Genomic DNA, 15899 nt, shown 5'->3' with positions numbered 1-15899 from the left:
CATCTCCCACTATAGAGCGTGCTTCTAGCAAATTTAAAATTTTCATTTTCTAAGTAATGCTCATTAATTTTAGCACTAAGTTGAGCTATGTGATCATTTTGTTGTTTAATTAAAGCTAGGTGATAATTAATAGCATCAACATTAATATCTCTACATCTAGTGCAAATAGTAACATGCTCAACGGTAGATGTAGAGGGTTTGCAAGTAGTTAATTCGACAATCTTAGCATGTAAAATAGCATTCTCATCTCTAAGATTGGAAATAGAAACATTGCAAACATTTAAATCTTTAGCCTTAGCAATTAATTTTTCATTCTCAATTTTAAGGCTAGAGAGAGATGCATTCAATTTGTCAATCTTAGCAATCAAGTTAGCATTATCATTTCTAAGACTAACAATTGAATCATCACATACATCTAACTTCTCAACCTTAGCAATTAGTTTGGCATTTTCATTTCTAAGGTTTGAGATAACATCTTGGCAAGTGCTAAGCTCACTAGTCAAATTTTCACATTTTTCTATCTCCTGAGCATAAGCATTCTTAACCTTAACATGCTTCTTATTTTCCTTAATTAGGAAGTCCTCTTGAGTATCCAAAAGATCATCCTTCTCACGAATAGCTCCTATCAATTCATTTAGTTTTTCTTTTTGTTGCATGTTGAGGTTGGCAAAAAGGGCAAGTAAATTATCCTCATCATCACTAGAGTTTTCCTCATCACTAGATGTCGCGTATTTAGTGGAGGCTCTAGATTTTACCTTCTATTTGCCGTCCTTTGCCATGAGGCACTTGTGGCCGACGTTGGGGAAGAGAAGGACCTTGTTGATGACGATGTTTGCGACATCCTCGTCGGAGGAGGAGTCGGTGGAGCTCTCATCGGAGTCCCACTCCCGGCAAACATGGGCATCGCCGCCCTTCTTGTAGTATCTCTTCTTTTCTCTTCTCTTTCCCTTCTTGTCGTCGCCCCTGTCACTATCACTATATAATGGACATTTAGCAATGAAATGACCGGGCTTACCACACTTATAGCACACCTTCTTGGAACGGGGCTTGTAGTCTTTCCCCTTCCTTTGCTTGAGGATTTGGCGAAAGCTTTTAATGATTAAAGTCATCTCCTCATTGTCGAGCTTGGAGGCGTCGATGGAAAGCCTACTCGATGTAGACTCTTCCTTCTTCTCCTCCGTCGCTTTGAAGGCGACGGGTTGCACCTCGGGTCTGGAGGTGGCGCCTCGCTCGATGATTTGTTTGGAGCCTTTGATCATTAGCTCAAAGCTCACAAACTTTCCTATCACTTCCTCGGGAGACATTAGTTTATATCTTGGATCACCACGAATTAATTGAACTTGAGTAGGGTTAAGAAAAAGAAGTGATCTAAGAATAACCTTGACCATTTCATGGTCATCCCATTTGGTGCTCCCGAGGTTGCGCACTTGGTTCACCAAGGTTTTGAGCCGATTGTACATGGCTTGTGGCTCCTCCCCTTGGTTGAGCATAAATCGATCGAGCTCCCCCTCGATCGTTTCCATCTTGGTGATCTTGGTCACCTCGTCTCCTTCGTGCATGGTTTTTAGTACGTCCCAAATCTCTTTTGCACTTTTCAACCCTTGCACCTTATTATAGTCCTCTCGACTTAAAGAGGTGAGGAGTATAGTAGTTGCATGGGAATTAAACTGTTGGATTTGGGCGACTTCGTCCGCATCATAATCTTCATCCCCCACGGATGGTACCTGTGCTCCAAATTCAACAATGTCCCATATGCTTGTGTGGAGTGAGGTTAGGTGATATTTCATCATTTCACTCCACCTAGAATAATCTTCACCGTTAAAAGCCGGTGGTTAGCCTAATGGAACGGAAAGTAATGGAGTATGTTTGGAAATGCGAGGATAGCGTAAGGGGATCTTACTAAACTTCTTGCGCTCATGGCGCTTAGAAGTGACGGACGACGCGTCGGAGCCGGAGGTGGATGGCGACGAAGAGTCGGTCTCATAGTAGACCACCTTCTTCATCTTCTTCTTCTTGTCGCCACTCCAGTGCGACTTGACGTGGGGAGGTGATTCCTCCCTCTTGTTGCCAGACTCCCCCGATGGAGCCTTCCCGTGGCTTGTGGCGGGCTTCTCGCCGGTCACCATCTCCTTCTTGGCGTGAGCTCCCGACATAACTTCGAGCGGTTAGGCTCTTAATGAAGTACCAGGCTCCGATACCAATTGAAAGTCGCCTAGAGGGGGGTGAATAGGCAAATCTAAAATTTATAAAGTTTAAGCACAACTACAAGCCGGGGTTAGCGTTAGAAATATAATCGAGTCCGAAAGAGAGGGCGAAAACAAATCACAAGTGAATAAGAGCGGATGACACAGTGATTTGTTTTACCGAGGTTCGGTTCTTGCAAACCTACTCCCCGTTGAGGTGGTCACAAAGACCGGGTCTCTTTCAACCCTTTCCCTCTCTCAAACGGTCACTTAGACCGAGTGAGCTTCCTTCCTTGATTTCCAGGGTCACTTAGACCCCGCAAGGACCACCACACAATTGGTGTCTCTTGCTTTGCTTACATGGCTTTGAGAGTAAGAATAAGAGAAAGAAGAAAGCCAACCAAGCAACAAGAACAACAAAAGAACACAAGCCGATCTTCTCACAAGTCCTAAAAACTAGAGTTGAATTGTGGACTTTGATTTGATCGGAGGCTTTGATTTGTGTCTTGGAGTGTTGTGTATTGCTCTTGTATTGAATGAGGAGTAGTGAATGCTTGGGTGCCTTGAAGAGTGGTGGTTGGGGGTATTTATAGCCCCAACCACCAAAATGGCCGTTGGGGAACTCTGCTGTCGATGGGCGCACTGGACAGTCCGGTGCACCACCGGACACTGTCCGGTGCGCCAGCCACATCACCCAACCGTTAGGGTTCGACCGTTGGAGCTTCTGACATGTGGGCCACCGGACAGGTCCTGTTCACTGTCCGGTGCGCCATCTGCGCCTGCTCTGACTTCTGCGCGCGCAGTTCGCGCACTGTAGCGTTGTCAGCCGACCGTTGAACTCGACCATTGCGCTGGCGACCGTTGCTCCGCTTGGCACACCGGACAGTCCGGTGCTACACCGGACAGTCTGTGAATTATAGCGGAGTGGCTTCCCAAATTCCCGAAGGTGGCAAGTTTGGAGTTGATCTCCCTGGTGCACCGAACACTGTCCGGTGGCACACCGGACAGTCCAGTGCGCCAGACCAGGGCAGCCTTCAGTTGTCTTTTGCTCTTTTTATTTGAACCCTTTCTTGGACTTTTTATTGGTTTGTGTTGAACCTTTGGCACCTGTAGATCTTATAATCTAGAGCAAACTAGTTAGTCCAAATATTTGTGTTGGGCAATTCAACCACGAAAATCATTTAGAAAAAGGTGTGAGCCTATTTCCCTTTCACTTTCTGTTGAGCTGGGCCCCATTGAAAAACTTCGACTGACTTTAGTATTTCAAAGAATGGCAAGTTTCTTTCTGCTGATCTAGATATGAATCTATTCAATGATGCCAGTCTTCCTATCAGCCGTTGGGCCCCCTTCTTTGTGCTTGGCGGCTCCATCCGAAGGATAGCTTCGATCTTGCTTGGGTTAGCTTCAATCCCCTTCGTTGAAACTAGACAGCCAAGGAACTTACCCTTCTTCACTCCAAAGATACATTTTTCTAGATTTAATTTCAGGCCAGCTTGCCTGAAATTAGCAAATGTTTCTTGCAGAACAGTAATGTGATTTTCTTGCTTTGTGCTTTTTACTATGATATCATCAACGTATGTTAGCACATTTCTGCCTATCTGGGAATGAAGGACCTTGGCTGTCATTCTACTGAAGCTTCCTCCAGCATTCTTGAGCCACTCAGGCATCCGAAGATAACAATAGGTGCCACTGGGAGTTATGAAGCTATTCTTCAGCTCATCCTCCTTCTTCATCCATATTTGATGATATCCTGAGTAGCAATCCAGCAGACTCATAAGCTCTGAAGAAGCTGCTGCATCTACAAGCGAGTCTATTCTTGGTAATGGAAATTCGTCCTTTGGACATGCCTTGTTAAGATCTGTGAAGTCAATACATATTCTCCATTTGCCATTGGCCTTCTTCACCATTACAGTATTGGCTAGCCACTCTGGATATTTTACCTCTCTGATGACACCAGCACTGAGAAGTGTTTTTAGTTCATTTCGAGCACCTTCGGCTTTATCATGAGACATTTTCCGAAGCCTTTACTTTCTTGGCCTGAAGGATGGGTCGACATTGAGTGAATGTTCAATGACGTCTCTGTTGACACCACAGAGATCATTGGCCGACCAAGCAAAAACATCTTTGTTGTTGAATAAAAACCTTATCAAAGTTTTCTCCTGCTCTTTAGATAGTTGAGACCTCAGCAGTACTTTCTGCTCTGCTATGTCTTCACATAGAAGCATGGGTTTCAGCTGATCAACCGAAGCAGCCTTCTCTCTTCTGTACTTGAACTATTCACAAGCTTCGACTCCATCTATATTGTGGATCGCTTTTGAGTTTGTCTAGTTTCCTTCGGCTTTCCTAGCGGCTTGCTGACTCCCATGAACAACAATGGGCCCTTGTTCCGAAGGTATCTTCATGCATAGATATGCTGGATGAAGTATTGCTTCGAAAGCATTAAGTGTCCCATGACCAATGATTGCATTATAGGGGTATTCCATATCAACAATGTCAAACACAACCTGTTTTGTCCTTGTATTGTGGACGAAACCGAAGGTCACTGGCATCGTGATTTTTCCGAGTGCTGCAATATGCCTTCCTCCGAAGCCACAAAGAGGGTGTGTAGCATCATGAATCTTGTCCTCAGGCTCTTGCATCTGTTTGAGGGTCTTAGCAAATATGATATCCATTGCACTGCCTGTATCAACCAGAACATTGTGGACCAGAAATCCCTTGATGACACAAGATATGACCATAGCATCATTGTGAGGGTAATCCTTGAGCTGAAAGTCCTACTAGGAGAAGGTGATTGGGATGTGGGACCATTTTGACTTGATGAAGGGTCCCTGCACCCCAAAACATGCTGCACCCTTCTCTGTGCTTCCTTCTTCTGCTTCTTGTTAGCCGGCTCTGAACTTGAGCCACCTGTTATCGGGAGCACCAGCTTCGTAGCCGAAGCAACTTCAGCTTGATTGTTGAACGAAGCCATCAACTCAACAGTGGAAGTGAGTTCATCGGAGGTGGGTGCCAATGTTGGGGACTTGTTCTCAAATTCTATGAGTTAAGAACAAGGCAACACAAAATGTTAAATGTTAATGTCCTTCGTCCTTCGAAGCATTATTTTCCTTAGGATATAACGATCTTCGAATGAAGGTTATGAAGGACATACCTTCATAAATATGACATATGTAAACAGAGGATGAAGCTTATAAAACATAGGAAAACAACATAAACAATCATATGACATCATAATATAAATATTTATTATTGAATAATCATGAATACATGAAAGCAATATCAAATTACATTTGTACCTTGAGCTTGACAGAAGGCAAAGGTAAAAGTAAGATGCGAAAGCGTGAACAGTACGGGGGTGTTGTTCACCTATTTATAGGCATAGGGCACAGCCTGTATGAATTTACATTCATGTCCTCTACAAATGATTACAATCATAACACAGGTTATCATGGATCGATTGGTCATTTCATCTTTAAGTCGGTGCATCTGGAAATACGCTACGAAGCTCCCTGATTGGTAGCGTTCGTGTTCTGGCCTTCCGAAGGTGTTTCTTCTGACAGGACCTTCGGCGACGAAGCAAACCCCCAACATCTTCTTTATTTTTATGTATAAATTGAGTTTTTAGTTTAAATTCTGTTGATTCAATTTACCTCTTAACAAAATTTCTTTTTTTATAATTATTTTTGATATGTTATGGATCAGATAAGATAATAAATTTAATGGTACAAAAATAAATATAAAATAAAATGATAGATTCTTAATATATTTACTAACATAAGCTATGATGTCCCCAATCACCTCAGAAAATATAAATTTAAAATTCAACTTATACATGTAGAAATGAAAAAAATAAATCATATTAGGAAACAAATTGTCTTTTTTTTTGTTTCTTCACGTATAAGTTGAATTTTAAGTTTATGTTATGTGATTGAGCACATCATACTTTACTTTAGAAAATATGTTAAAATTAAATATTATTACTTTATATTTAGTTTTGTACCAATCCAGTTATTACCTTATCTGATTATAACCTATTAAAATAATTATAAAAATCATAATATATTTTCTTAGGCTAATTATGCTATTCTCTATTAACCGACAAAAATTAAACTAAAAACTCAGTTTGTACATAAAGATATAAAAAATATAAATTTGTTAATGGGTAAATTGAACCAACAAGTAACAAAATAAGATAAAAATATTTTAAGAGGCTACGTAAATATTGTCCATAGGTGAGGGGAGCAATTTAAACTATGGTTGAGCTCTGATACGTCGTCCAACAGTTCATCAACGATATTTTCAACATGTGTTAAAGAAAATCGAATCCGTCCAACAGACCTCAACGTGCAGTATTACCCAGTTGCAATTTGCAAGATGCCCCGTATCACCGGCAACAATGGTCGGGCTCTGTGCACTGCAGTTTGGACTTTGGATCGGCAAGGCGAAGAATATTGTCACATGGGCCGTACGTACGTCTTCTCTCAAAGTTCAAAATGCACGCTACATTCTCTAAAAAAAACACTAAAAACTAATCTCATGCTCGCTAGAACGCTGTTTGTGTTTTGTGATCTTTCCTTTATACTTCCCTTTGACTTGTTTTCACATGTTGTTTCGTATATAGTTTCATTTGCCTTGCTGCAGTGGTAATTTTAGGCGCATACTTTGTAAATTTTGTGTTTTGCCTTTTTACTTACCCGTCATGTATAGCTTGGATTGTTGGTGCGTCATCTTCTTGGACAATTTTACTAATGCTGAAGCCTTTTAGTTTATTCATATCAATTATAGCATTACATATTATAACAATAGTTGTGGGTTTAATGTCAATGAGTTTATGCTTTACTATTCTTCTTCATCGTATTTTTATTATTTTTTAGGTATCATTTCAAGAATGAGTTAACAAATAATGGCAATGTAAAATCAATACAGTCCCTGTTGGTATATACCAAAGGGAATTTATGATACTTCAGATTGCTGGCCATTCTGGTTTCAGGTGTATCTAGAGGTCTACCTGACTGTCGGTCTCCATGATCAACCCTTGCCCATCTCACTAGTGATTTTTATGTATGTTTAGAGTTCTCCCGAGTGTAATGTGAGATGTAACACATTTCTGCAATTCAGTCAAACTTGTGCTTATATATGTGCTATCTCATAGCATGCACGAGGTTGTGGTTGTAGTAGCATCTGCTGAACTTTTATTTATGTTGAAAAGCCAGAATTTCCCATCATCTAGTCCTAAGGAGAAACTGAACTTTCCTCTCTACACTTTCAAAGTTTTAAATTATGTGTTGGCGCTGAAACTGTTAAAGTCCAGGGCACCGGTATATAAATGTAAAATTTCCTGCTGGCTGGTCCTATATGGGAGATGCTGGACGGACGCCCACCACAATCTCTAGGTGCGGGCTATTGTGATCAAGATCTAGAGAGCTGCGTTCGATTCAGTTGCTTCTATGCTGTTCAGGCTGCTACTTTGGATCGGGACTGCAGAATCTGAACCTGGTGGATGGCTGCACGAAAACAAATTGCTAAGAGAATGAACTAGTGTATAATGTGTGACTTTTTTAATTAAATAAACTTGGTCCATCAGCTAACAGCTCTGCTATGGAATTAAATTTTTTTAGCTAGTGTATCGAGCGCGAGAAGGCGATAACTTCAGGCTGCTGCTCTCTAGTTGCCTTAAATTGGCGTTCTCTGTTTCATCTCTCTAGTTACTCAATTCTAGAAGTTAAAAAAGACAAATTTTCTGACAAATAGTAATAGTTCAAATGCCCCTAAATTTGTTTTTTTTAACTGCTAGAGTAGGATGAATTTAACCATGAAATTTTATATAGATAAGGTAGGCTGAGATATGGATTCATGATTTCTTTTAGAATTTTTTGAAACTTTTTTTAAGTAGGGTTGCACGGTGTTGCAACAAAACTTGGTTTGCACTGGATATCTTCCCTTTTAAAAATCCTGAAATTTCTCTTTCCCATCTTGCTTGATTCAAATTCATGTGCGTTCTAAAAAAAGAAAAAAATTTGAAAAAAATTCCCATAGCTTGTGAATTAGGCCTATTGGGCAATCCAACGAGACACATGTCCTGACCACCAACTCAGATGGGCCGAGCCCAGGCCCACTTCGTCTCCTCCACGTTCACCCACTTCGCAGTCTAGGGCTCTAGCATCCCCAATCCCATCGGTCAGCCTCATCCATCCGCAGGGCGCCGGCGGCGGGAGTCTTGCCGGCCACATCGTCGCCGATTTCACCGATCCGAGCTCCGGCCTCTTAGCCATGGAATCTCCACGAACTCTGGAAGCCCTCACCAACGACCTCGTGGTGGAGATATTCCTCCGGATCGGCTCCCCTGCCGACCTCGTTCGCGCCTCCGCCGCCTGCGTCGCCTTCTGCCGTCTCATCGCCAACCCCTCCTTCTTGCGCCGGTACCGCTCCGTCCACCCGCCGCTACTTCTCGGCCTCCTCGACCCTTATGGCGATATCGAACCCACCGAGACACCCCATCCCTCCGCTGCTCTCGCTGGCGCCGTCGCTCGCGCCGCTGACCTCCGCTTCGGCGAGTATTTTCCTAGCAGCAAGTTATCCGGCTATTGTGTCTCTGACGTCCGAGACGGTCATGTCCTCCTCACCATCACGCCCTACCTTGAGGACGACGAGGATGAGAAGTTGGTGCCAGACCTCGCGGTGTGCGACCCCCTGGCCCGTGTATGCCTGCGACTGCCCCCCATACCAGACGACCTTCTCGCCTCCGTCCAGGTTCAGCAGCAAGATCTCGTACATTATAGTTGCGATACATTCCTTGTCCCTTCAGGAGATGAAGAAGATGTCACTTCTTTTAGAGTGATCGTCATGATGAGATCTACACAGATGCTAGTCGCTTTTATCTTCTCTTCAACCACTGGTGATTGGAGTGCTGGTTCACCTTTCAGCCTGGGTTCTCTGAGAATACCATACGACAACATTCCGAGTTATGCTTATGGCTGCTTCTACTGGAAAGTCGAGTCTGAGAACAGGTTGCTCACGCTCAACATGAGCAGTATGGAGTTCTCAGTCGTTGACCTCCCACCTGGGCCCGATAGGAGTTTCGTCATCATGGTGGAGGCAGGCGAAAGCAGGCTTGGGATGTTTAGTCTAATTAACCATGGTACCACTCTCTGTTATGCCATTAGGCAAATTGGGAGCGAGAAGTCCAATCAGTTGGAGATGGACAGTGTGATCCCTTTACCTGAGGGTTATATTTACTTTCGCATTCACGGTTCATATGAAGGACACATTCTCATATTTGGATACGCGTTTAGTGAAGACGCATGCTTCGCACTTGAGATCAAGACTATGAAGATTGAGAGAGTCTGTCGGAAGTGGCGTGGTTTCTGTCCTTATTTTGTGTTCCTGCCATCCATGTCACAAAGGAGGATATAATGTGGTAAGCATTTATCACAGGATGTGTTTTAATTTGTGCTTTGCGGACCTTTTTCATACTTCCCTTTGACTTGTTTCACATATTTTTTTTGATAATTCCATTTCCCTGGATGTGCAGTAATCTTAGGTTCATTTTTTTTTGTAATGTTTGTGTTTTGCCTTTCAGCTGTCATGTATAGCTTGGATTTGTTGGTGCATCTTTTAGATTGTTCCTAGCAACTTAGTGTTGTCTTATACAATAACTGTGTTCTTTTAGATCAAGGGGCTTCATGGCTTAACTTGTAGCAGGATTACTCTGTGTATGTTTGTTTTGGGGTTGGTGCGTGGAGGCGCTAAAAAAAGGCAATGTAAAATCAATACAGTTCCTGTTACACTCCTTGTCCTTGATTGTTGGCCATTCAGATTTTAGGTTTGTCCAGAGGTCTACAGTCTACTACACCTGACTGTTCGTCTTCATGATCATCTTTTTTATCTGCAAACTGGTGCTATTTAGTTTGGATTTTTTTTTGAAGAATTGATCTAAACTGTGTTCAGATTGACCAGCTTTCATATTATGTTTTTATCACTGAAATTGTGGAATGTAAAAGTTAACACAATATCTATAATGAGGTTTCTGATGTTTTGATTGGATTCATCTGCAGGACTGAATTCACATCCAGGTTTGGGGCTTCTTCCAATCCATTCTGCTGGTGTGGAGTTGAGCTAGGTGATGGCACAGGCCCTCATGTAGATGTAGCACATCTGCAACACTGTCCCATGTTATCCTCCTAGTCTGTCGTATTGTCTAGCTTACATTAGTAGCTACTGAAACTTTAGTTATATCTATATTTTTAAGTTCTCCCGACTGTAATTTAAGATGTGACAAAGGCGTCTTTAGTGTATCAAGAGCCAACTTTTATAAGCCGGCTCTGTGTGCTGCGAAATCACGTGTTTGCTAGTCTTGTGTAGAATTATCATGCCAGCATCATCAGACATGGTACGGTCAGCATGTTTCTCACTTGAGACTCAGAGAGAGGTGTCCAAAAGCTATTGGACAAGGAGGAATAGTTAAGCTTGGCTTAACATTCATCTCCGTGATCCTTCCACCTGGACTCTTTTCTGTGCTTCTCTCTTGAAAACCTCATCTGAGGTTGGGTTAATGGATCAGGTGGAGGTCCTCCGCGTGCTCAGCCTGACAATTGGTCAATAGCTTTCGAGTCCCCTGTCTTTTGGCACGGTTCAAATGAACCTGTCAAAACAGAAAGAATATCAAAATTTAGATTTGTTGGAAAACAGTAGCACTATGAACTATGATATGTAGTCCACAGAAGTTCACAAACCGGTTAACAAGAAGCTCCCTTTTCACTGATCATGTATTCATCCTCATGTTTTGTTCCTTGTCAACTGAGTCAGCAATCTGGTACATAAGAAAACAACTACTGCCTACTGGAATCAACAAAAAATCATGTGAAGAAGACAGTCAAGTTACAACAAGAATTCCACGTGTTACCATTTACAGTCAGAGATGTACGTAGTGTGTATATATATATTTCCAAGCTCTCGTCGACCATCCCTGCGATTTGGTCCAGGCTAGTGCGCTTACTCACACCCCATGCCAGGCTATCGGGTGCGCCCCCACCTACGTTGTATGCGCAAAAAATAGAAAGGCATGTATGCGTTAAACATATTTCTTTACATGCGCATAAATTTAAGAAAGAGATATGCAACAGTTTCTATTTTTAAATGTTTTATTTCCTCCATAAATAAAAGATCGTTGTAACAGTCATGCATCTAGACTCGTCAGGACTAGTTTATTATATATACTGATACTAATTATGTTAAACGGTGTATATATTTATGCAATTCGGTACACTACGTAAAAATTTGTTACCTGCTACATGCACACAAAATTAGGATGACAAAAATGTACGATGGAAGGAAATGAATTGGTATACATGGAAACAAAAAATCGTATTTAATGTTATATTTTCTCCAATATATGATCGCTCCAACAACCATGCAGTTAAACTCGTTAGAACTAGTTTATGATATATACTGATACTAATTATGCTACACTGTATATGTATTTATGCAATTTGGTACATTGCGTAAAAAATTGTTTCCTACTGCATGTGCACAAATTTAGGATGTCAGAAATGTGCGATGAAAGGAAATGTATTGACATGCATGGAAACAAAAAAATCTTATTTAAATGCTTTATTTCCTTCATAAATATAGTATCGCTGCAACAGTCATGCAACTAGTGAAAGTCGCCTAGAAGGGGGTGAATAGGCGGAATCTGATAATTACAACTTAAAACACAAACTACAAGCCGGGGTTAACGTTAGAATAAAATCCGAGTCCGGGAGAGAGAGGAAAAACAAATCAAGAGCAAATCAAGCGGATGACACGGTGATTTGTTTTACCGAGGTTCGGTTCTAAAGAACCTAGTCCCCATTGAGGTGGTCACAAAGACCGGGTCTCTTTCAACCCTTTCCCTCTCTCAAACGGTCACTTAGACCGAGTGAGACTTGTTCGTTAATCTCACGGGTCACTTAGACCCCGCAAGAACCACCACACAATTGGTGTCTCTTGCCTCGCTTACAAAGCACTTGAGAGTAAGAAGTGAGAAAGAAAAGAAAGCCAAGCCAAGCAAACAAGAACAACAAGGAACACAAATAATCCTTTCACAAGTCCTAATGCGCTAGAGTTGAATTTGGGACTTTAAGCGGATCAATCACTTGAATTGTGTCTTTGGAGTGAAGTGTATTGCTCTTGTATTGAATGCACTGTTGTGAATGCTTGGATGGTTGGAGTGGTGGTGGTTGGGGGTATTTATAGCCCTCAACCACCAAAACAACCGTTGGGGGTGGCTGCTGTCGATGGGCGCACCGGACGCTGTCTGGTGCGCCAGCCACGTCACCCAACTGTTAGGGTTCGAGCGTTGTTGACCGTTGGAGCCTTTGTCTTCTAGTGGCACCGGATAGTCCGGTGTCGCACCGAACAGGCACTGTTCACTGTCCGGTGCGCCTCTGACTTCTGTTCTACCTTCTGCCGCACACTGTAGCGCTGTCAGTGGCACTGTGCAGTCAACCGTTGCGCTGGAGAGCCGTTGCTCCGCTGGTGCACCGGACAGTCCGGTGGCACACCGGACAGTCCGGTGGCACACCGGACGGTCCGGTGAATTATAGCAGAGCGCGGCCTGAGAAACCCGAAGGTGGCGAGTTCGGAGTTGTACGGTACTGGTGCACCGGACACTGTCCGGTGGCACACCGGACAGTCCGGTGCGCCAGACCAGGGCACACTTAGGTTTCTTCCTCCTTTGAATTTGAACCTTATCTTTTATCTTCTAATGGTTTGTGTTGAACCTTAATGCACCTATAGAACATATAATCTAGAGCAAACTAGTTAGTCCAATATTTATGTAGGGCATTCAACCACCAAAATTATTTATAGGAAAAGGTTAAACCCTATTTTCCTTTCAACTAGGCTCGCTAGAAACTGTTTATGATATATACTTATACAGATTATGATACACAGTGTAGGTATTTATGCAATGCGGTACACTATGTAAAAAAATCTGGCATGTGGTTCACTAGTGGATGCATCTCCAGGTTCGAGCGTAAAAACCTTAAGTTTTGAGCATAAAACCCCCAGTTATAAGTGTAAATACCGAGCCAATGTGGGAGGTTGATAGCTCTGGTGTGTTGTATTCACGATCCTGTTTTTATAGCAGATCCTAAAAATATGGGAGTCGCATGCATGAGACTACTATGTTTATGTAGATCTAAAAATTATGGCAGGTCGTGGGAGTTTCCATTGCATGCGCGCAAATTATGAATGATATTTTCGTTTCCACGGCACTCGCGCAAAAAATTGGATGACATGAGTCACACATAGCATATATTCTTATACAAAGTTAGATAAATACTACACCCTATAACATAATTGATAAAAAAACCCTAATATCGGTCCAACTAAGGAAGCCAACAGGAATTAGGGATAATTTTATGGCAGATATAAAAATCTGTCAGTTACAAACATAAGTGATTTGATTTTTATGGTAATTACGAACAACATAAATCAAGGATTTTCCTTTTCAATGTGCATGCAAAAAATATGCATGCAGTAATCGGATGTACGAACTCCATGTTCAATCATAAAACCCTACGATTTTTAGCATAAATAGTGTATATGGTAGGTATAAAACACAATAATCAAAAGACATAGCACAAATCAGAGGAGGCAGTCGCCGGAGTACGCCGTCGAGGACAGAAGAACGGAGGAAGGTCGTCACTCGGGCCGCCCGAACTGTGCCGGATCGAAGAATGTCACGTGCGACCGTCGCCTCGCGCACCTCGCGCCTTCCGTGGATGTCGCTCGAACCTCATGCCACGTGTCGCACCGTCGATACTCACTGAAAGGGAATTAGGCTTACACCTAGTTCCTATATAATTTTGGTGGTTGAATTGCCCAACACAAATCTTTGGACTAACTAGTTTGCCCAAGTGTATAGATTATACAGGTGTAAAAGGTTCACACTCAGCCAATAAAAAGACCAAGTTTTGGATTCAATAAAGGAGCAAAGGGGCAACCGAGGGCACCCCTGGTCTGGCGCACCGGACTGTCCGGTGTGCCACCGGACAGTGAACAGTACCTGTCCGGTGCACCAGGGGACTCAGACTCCAACTCTTCACTCTCGGGAATTCTCGGTAGCCGGCACGCTATAATTCACCGGACTGTCCGGTGTGCACCGGACATGTCCGGTGCTCCAAGGAAGCTCGGCCTCCTGAACTCGCCAGCCTCGGGTTCGCGCGGCAGCCGCTCCGCTATAATTCACCGGACTGTCCGGTGTGCACCGGACTGTCCGGTGTGCCAGCGGAGCAACGGCTCCCTGCGGCGCCAACGGCTCCCTGTGGTGCATTAAATGCGCGCGCAGCGCGCGCAGAAGTCAGAATCGCCCATACCGGTGCACCGGACATCAAACAGTACATGTCCGGTGTGCACCGGACACCCAGGCGGGCCCACAAGTCAGAAGCTCCAACGGTCGGAATCCAACGGCAATGGTGACGTGGCAGAGGCACCGGACTGTCCGGTGTGCACCGGACTGTCCGGTGCGCCATCGAACAGAGGCTGCCAGCAACGGTCACTTTTGGTGGTTGGGGCTATAAATACCCCAACCACCCCACCATTCATTGCATCCAAGTTTTCCCATTTTCTTAACCACTTACAAGAGCTAGGCATTCAATTCTAGACACATACAAAGAGATCAAATCCTCTCCAATTCCACTCAAGCCTTTAGTGACTAGCGAGAGAGATTTGCCGTGTTCTTTTGAGCTCTTGCGCTTGGATCGCATTCTTTCTCTCTCTTGTGCTCTTGTGACCAACACTCGATTGTAACCGAGGCAAGAGGCACCGATTGTGTGGTGACCCTTGCGGGGAAGTTTTGTTCCCGGTTGATTGAGAAGAAGGAAAGCTCACTCGGTCCGAGGGACCGTTTGAGAGAGGGAAGGGTTGAAAGAGACCCGGCCTTTGTGGCCTCCTCAACGGGGAGTAGGTTTGCGAGAACCGAACCTCGGTAAAACAAATCCGCGTGTCACTCTCCTTATTTGCTTGCGATTTGTTTTGCGCCCTCTCTCGCGGACTCGTTTATATTTCTAACGCTAACCCGGCTTGTAGTTGTGATTATTTTTGTAAATTTCAGTTTCGCCCTATTCACCCCCCCTCTAGGCGACTATCAATTGGTATCAGAGCTCGGTGCTTCATTAGAGCCTAACCGCTCGAAGTGATGTCGGGAGATCACGCCAAGAAGGAGATGGAGACCGGCGAAAAGCCCACTACAAGCTACGGGAGCACTTCATCGGAAGAGTCCCGCACCAAAAGGAGGGAGAAGAAGAAGAGCTCCTCCAACAAAGGGAAGGAGAAGAAATCTTCTTCTCACCACAAAGAGAAGAAGGAAAAATCTTCTTCCCACAAGCCGCATCGGAAAGGCGATAAGCACAAGAGGATGAGGAAGGTGGTCTACTACGAGACCGACACTTCATCAACTTCTACCTCCGACTCCGATGCGCCCTCCGTCACTTCTAAGCGCCAAGAGCGCAAGAAGTATAGTAAGATCCCCCTACGCTACCCTCGCATTCCTAAACATACACCTTTACTTTCCGTCCCATTAGGCAAACCACCAACTTTTAATGGTGAAGATTATGCTATGTGGAGTAATTTGATGCGATTTCATCTAACCTCTCTCCACAAAAGAATATGGGATGTTGTTGAGTATGGTGTACAGGTACCATCAATAGGGGATGAGGACTATGACACGGACGA

General features: G+C 43.5%; 1 protein-coding gene across 1 annotated transcript; it reads left to right on the top strand.

Annotated features, from left to right (window-relative positions):
- The first annotated feature begins 8327 nt into the window (after nucleotides 1-8327).
- On the top strand, nucleotides 8328-10782 carry LOC100283645 (uncharacterized). The gene is made up of 2 exons (NM_001156546.2): nucleotides 8328-9600; nucleotides 10238-10782. The coding sequence occupies exon 1, from the start codon at nucleotides 8454-8456 to the stop codon at nucleotides 9594-9596; it is 1143 nt and encodes a 380-aa protein (NP_001150018.2). The 5' UTR covers nucleotides 8328-8453; the 3' UTR covers nucleotides 9597-9600; nucleotides 10238-10782.
- The last annotated feature ends 5117 nt before the right edge of the window (nucleotides 10783-15899 follow it).

This window comes from Zea mays, chromosome 5 (assembly GCF_902167145.1).
Source record: "Zea mays cultivar B73 chromosome 5, Zm-B73-REFERENCE-NAM-5.0, whole genome shotgun sequence".
Lineage (NCBI taxonomy): Eukaryota > Viridiplantae > Streptophyta > Magnoliopsida > Poales > Poaceae > Zea > Zea mays.
The sequence above is the reverse complement of the archived record's forward strand: the minus strand, read 5'-3'. Positions and strand labels throughout refer to the sequence as shown.

Excerpts from the sequence above, each read along its gene's own strand:
- LOC100283645 (NM_001156546.2), top strand. The coding sequence starts at position 8,454 with ATGGAATCTCCACGAACTCTGGAAGCCCTCACCAACGACCTCGTGGTG.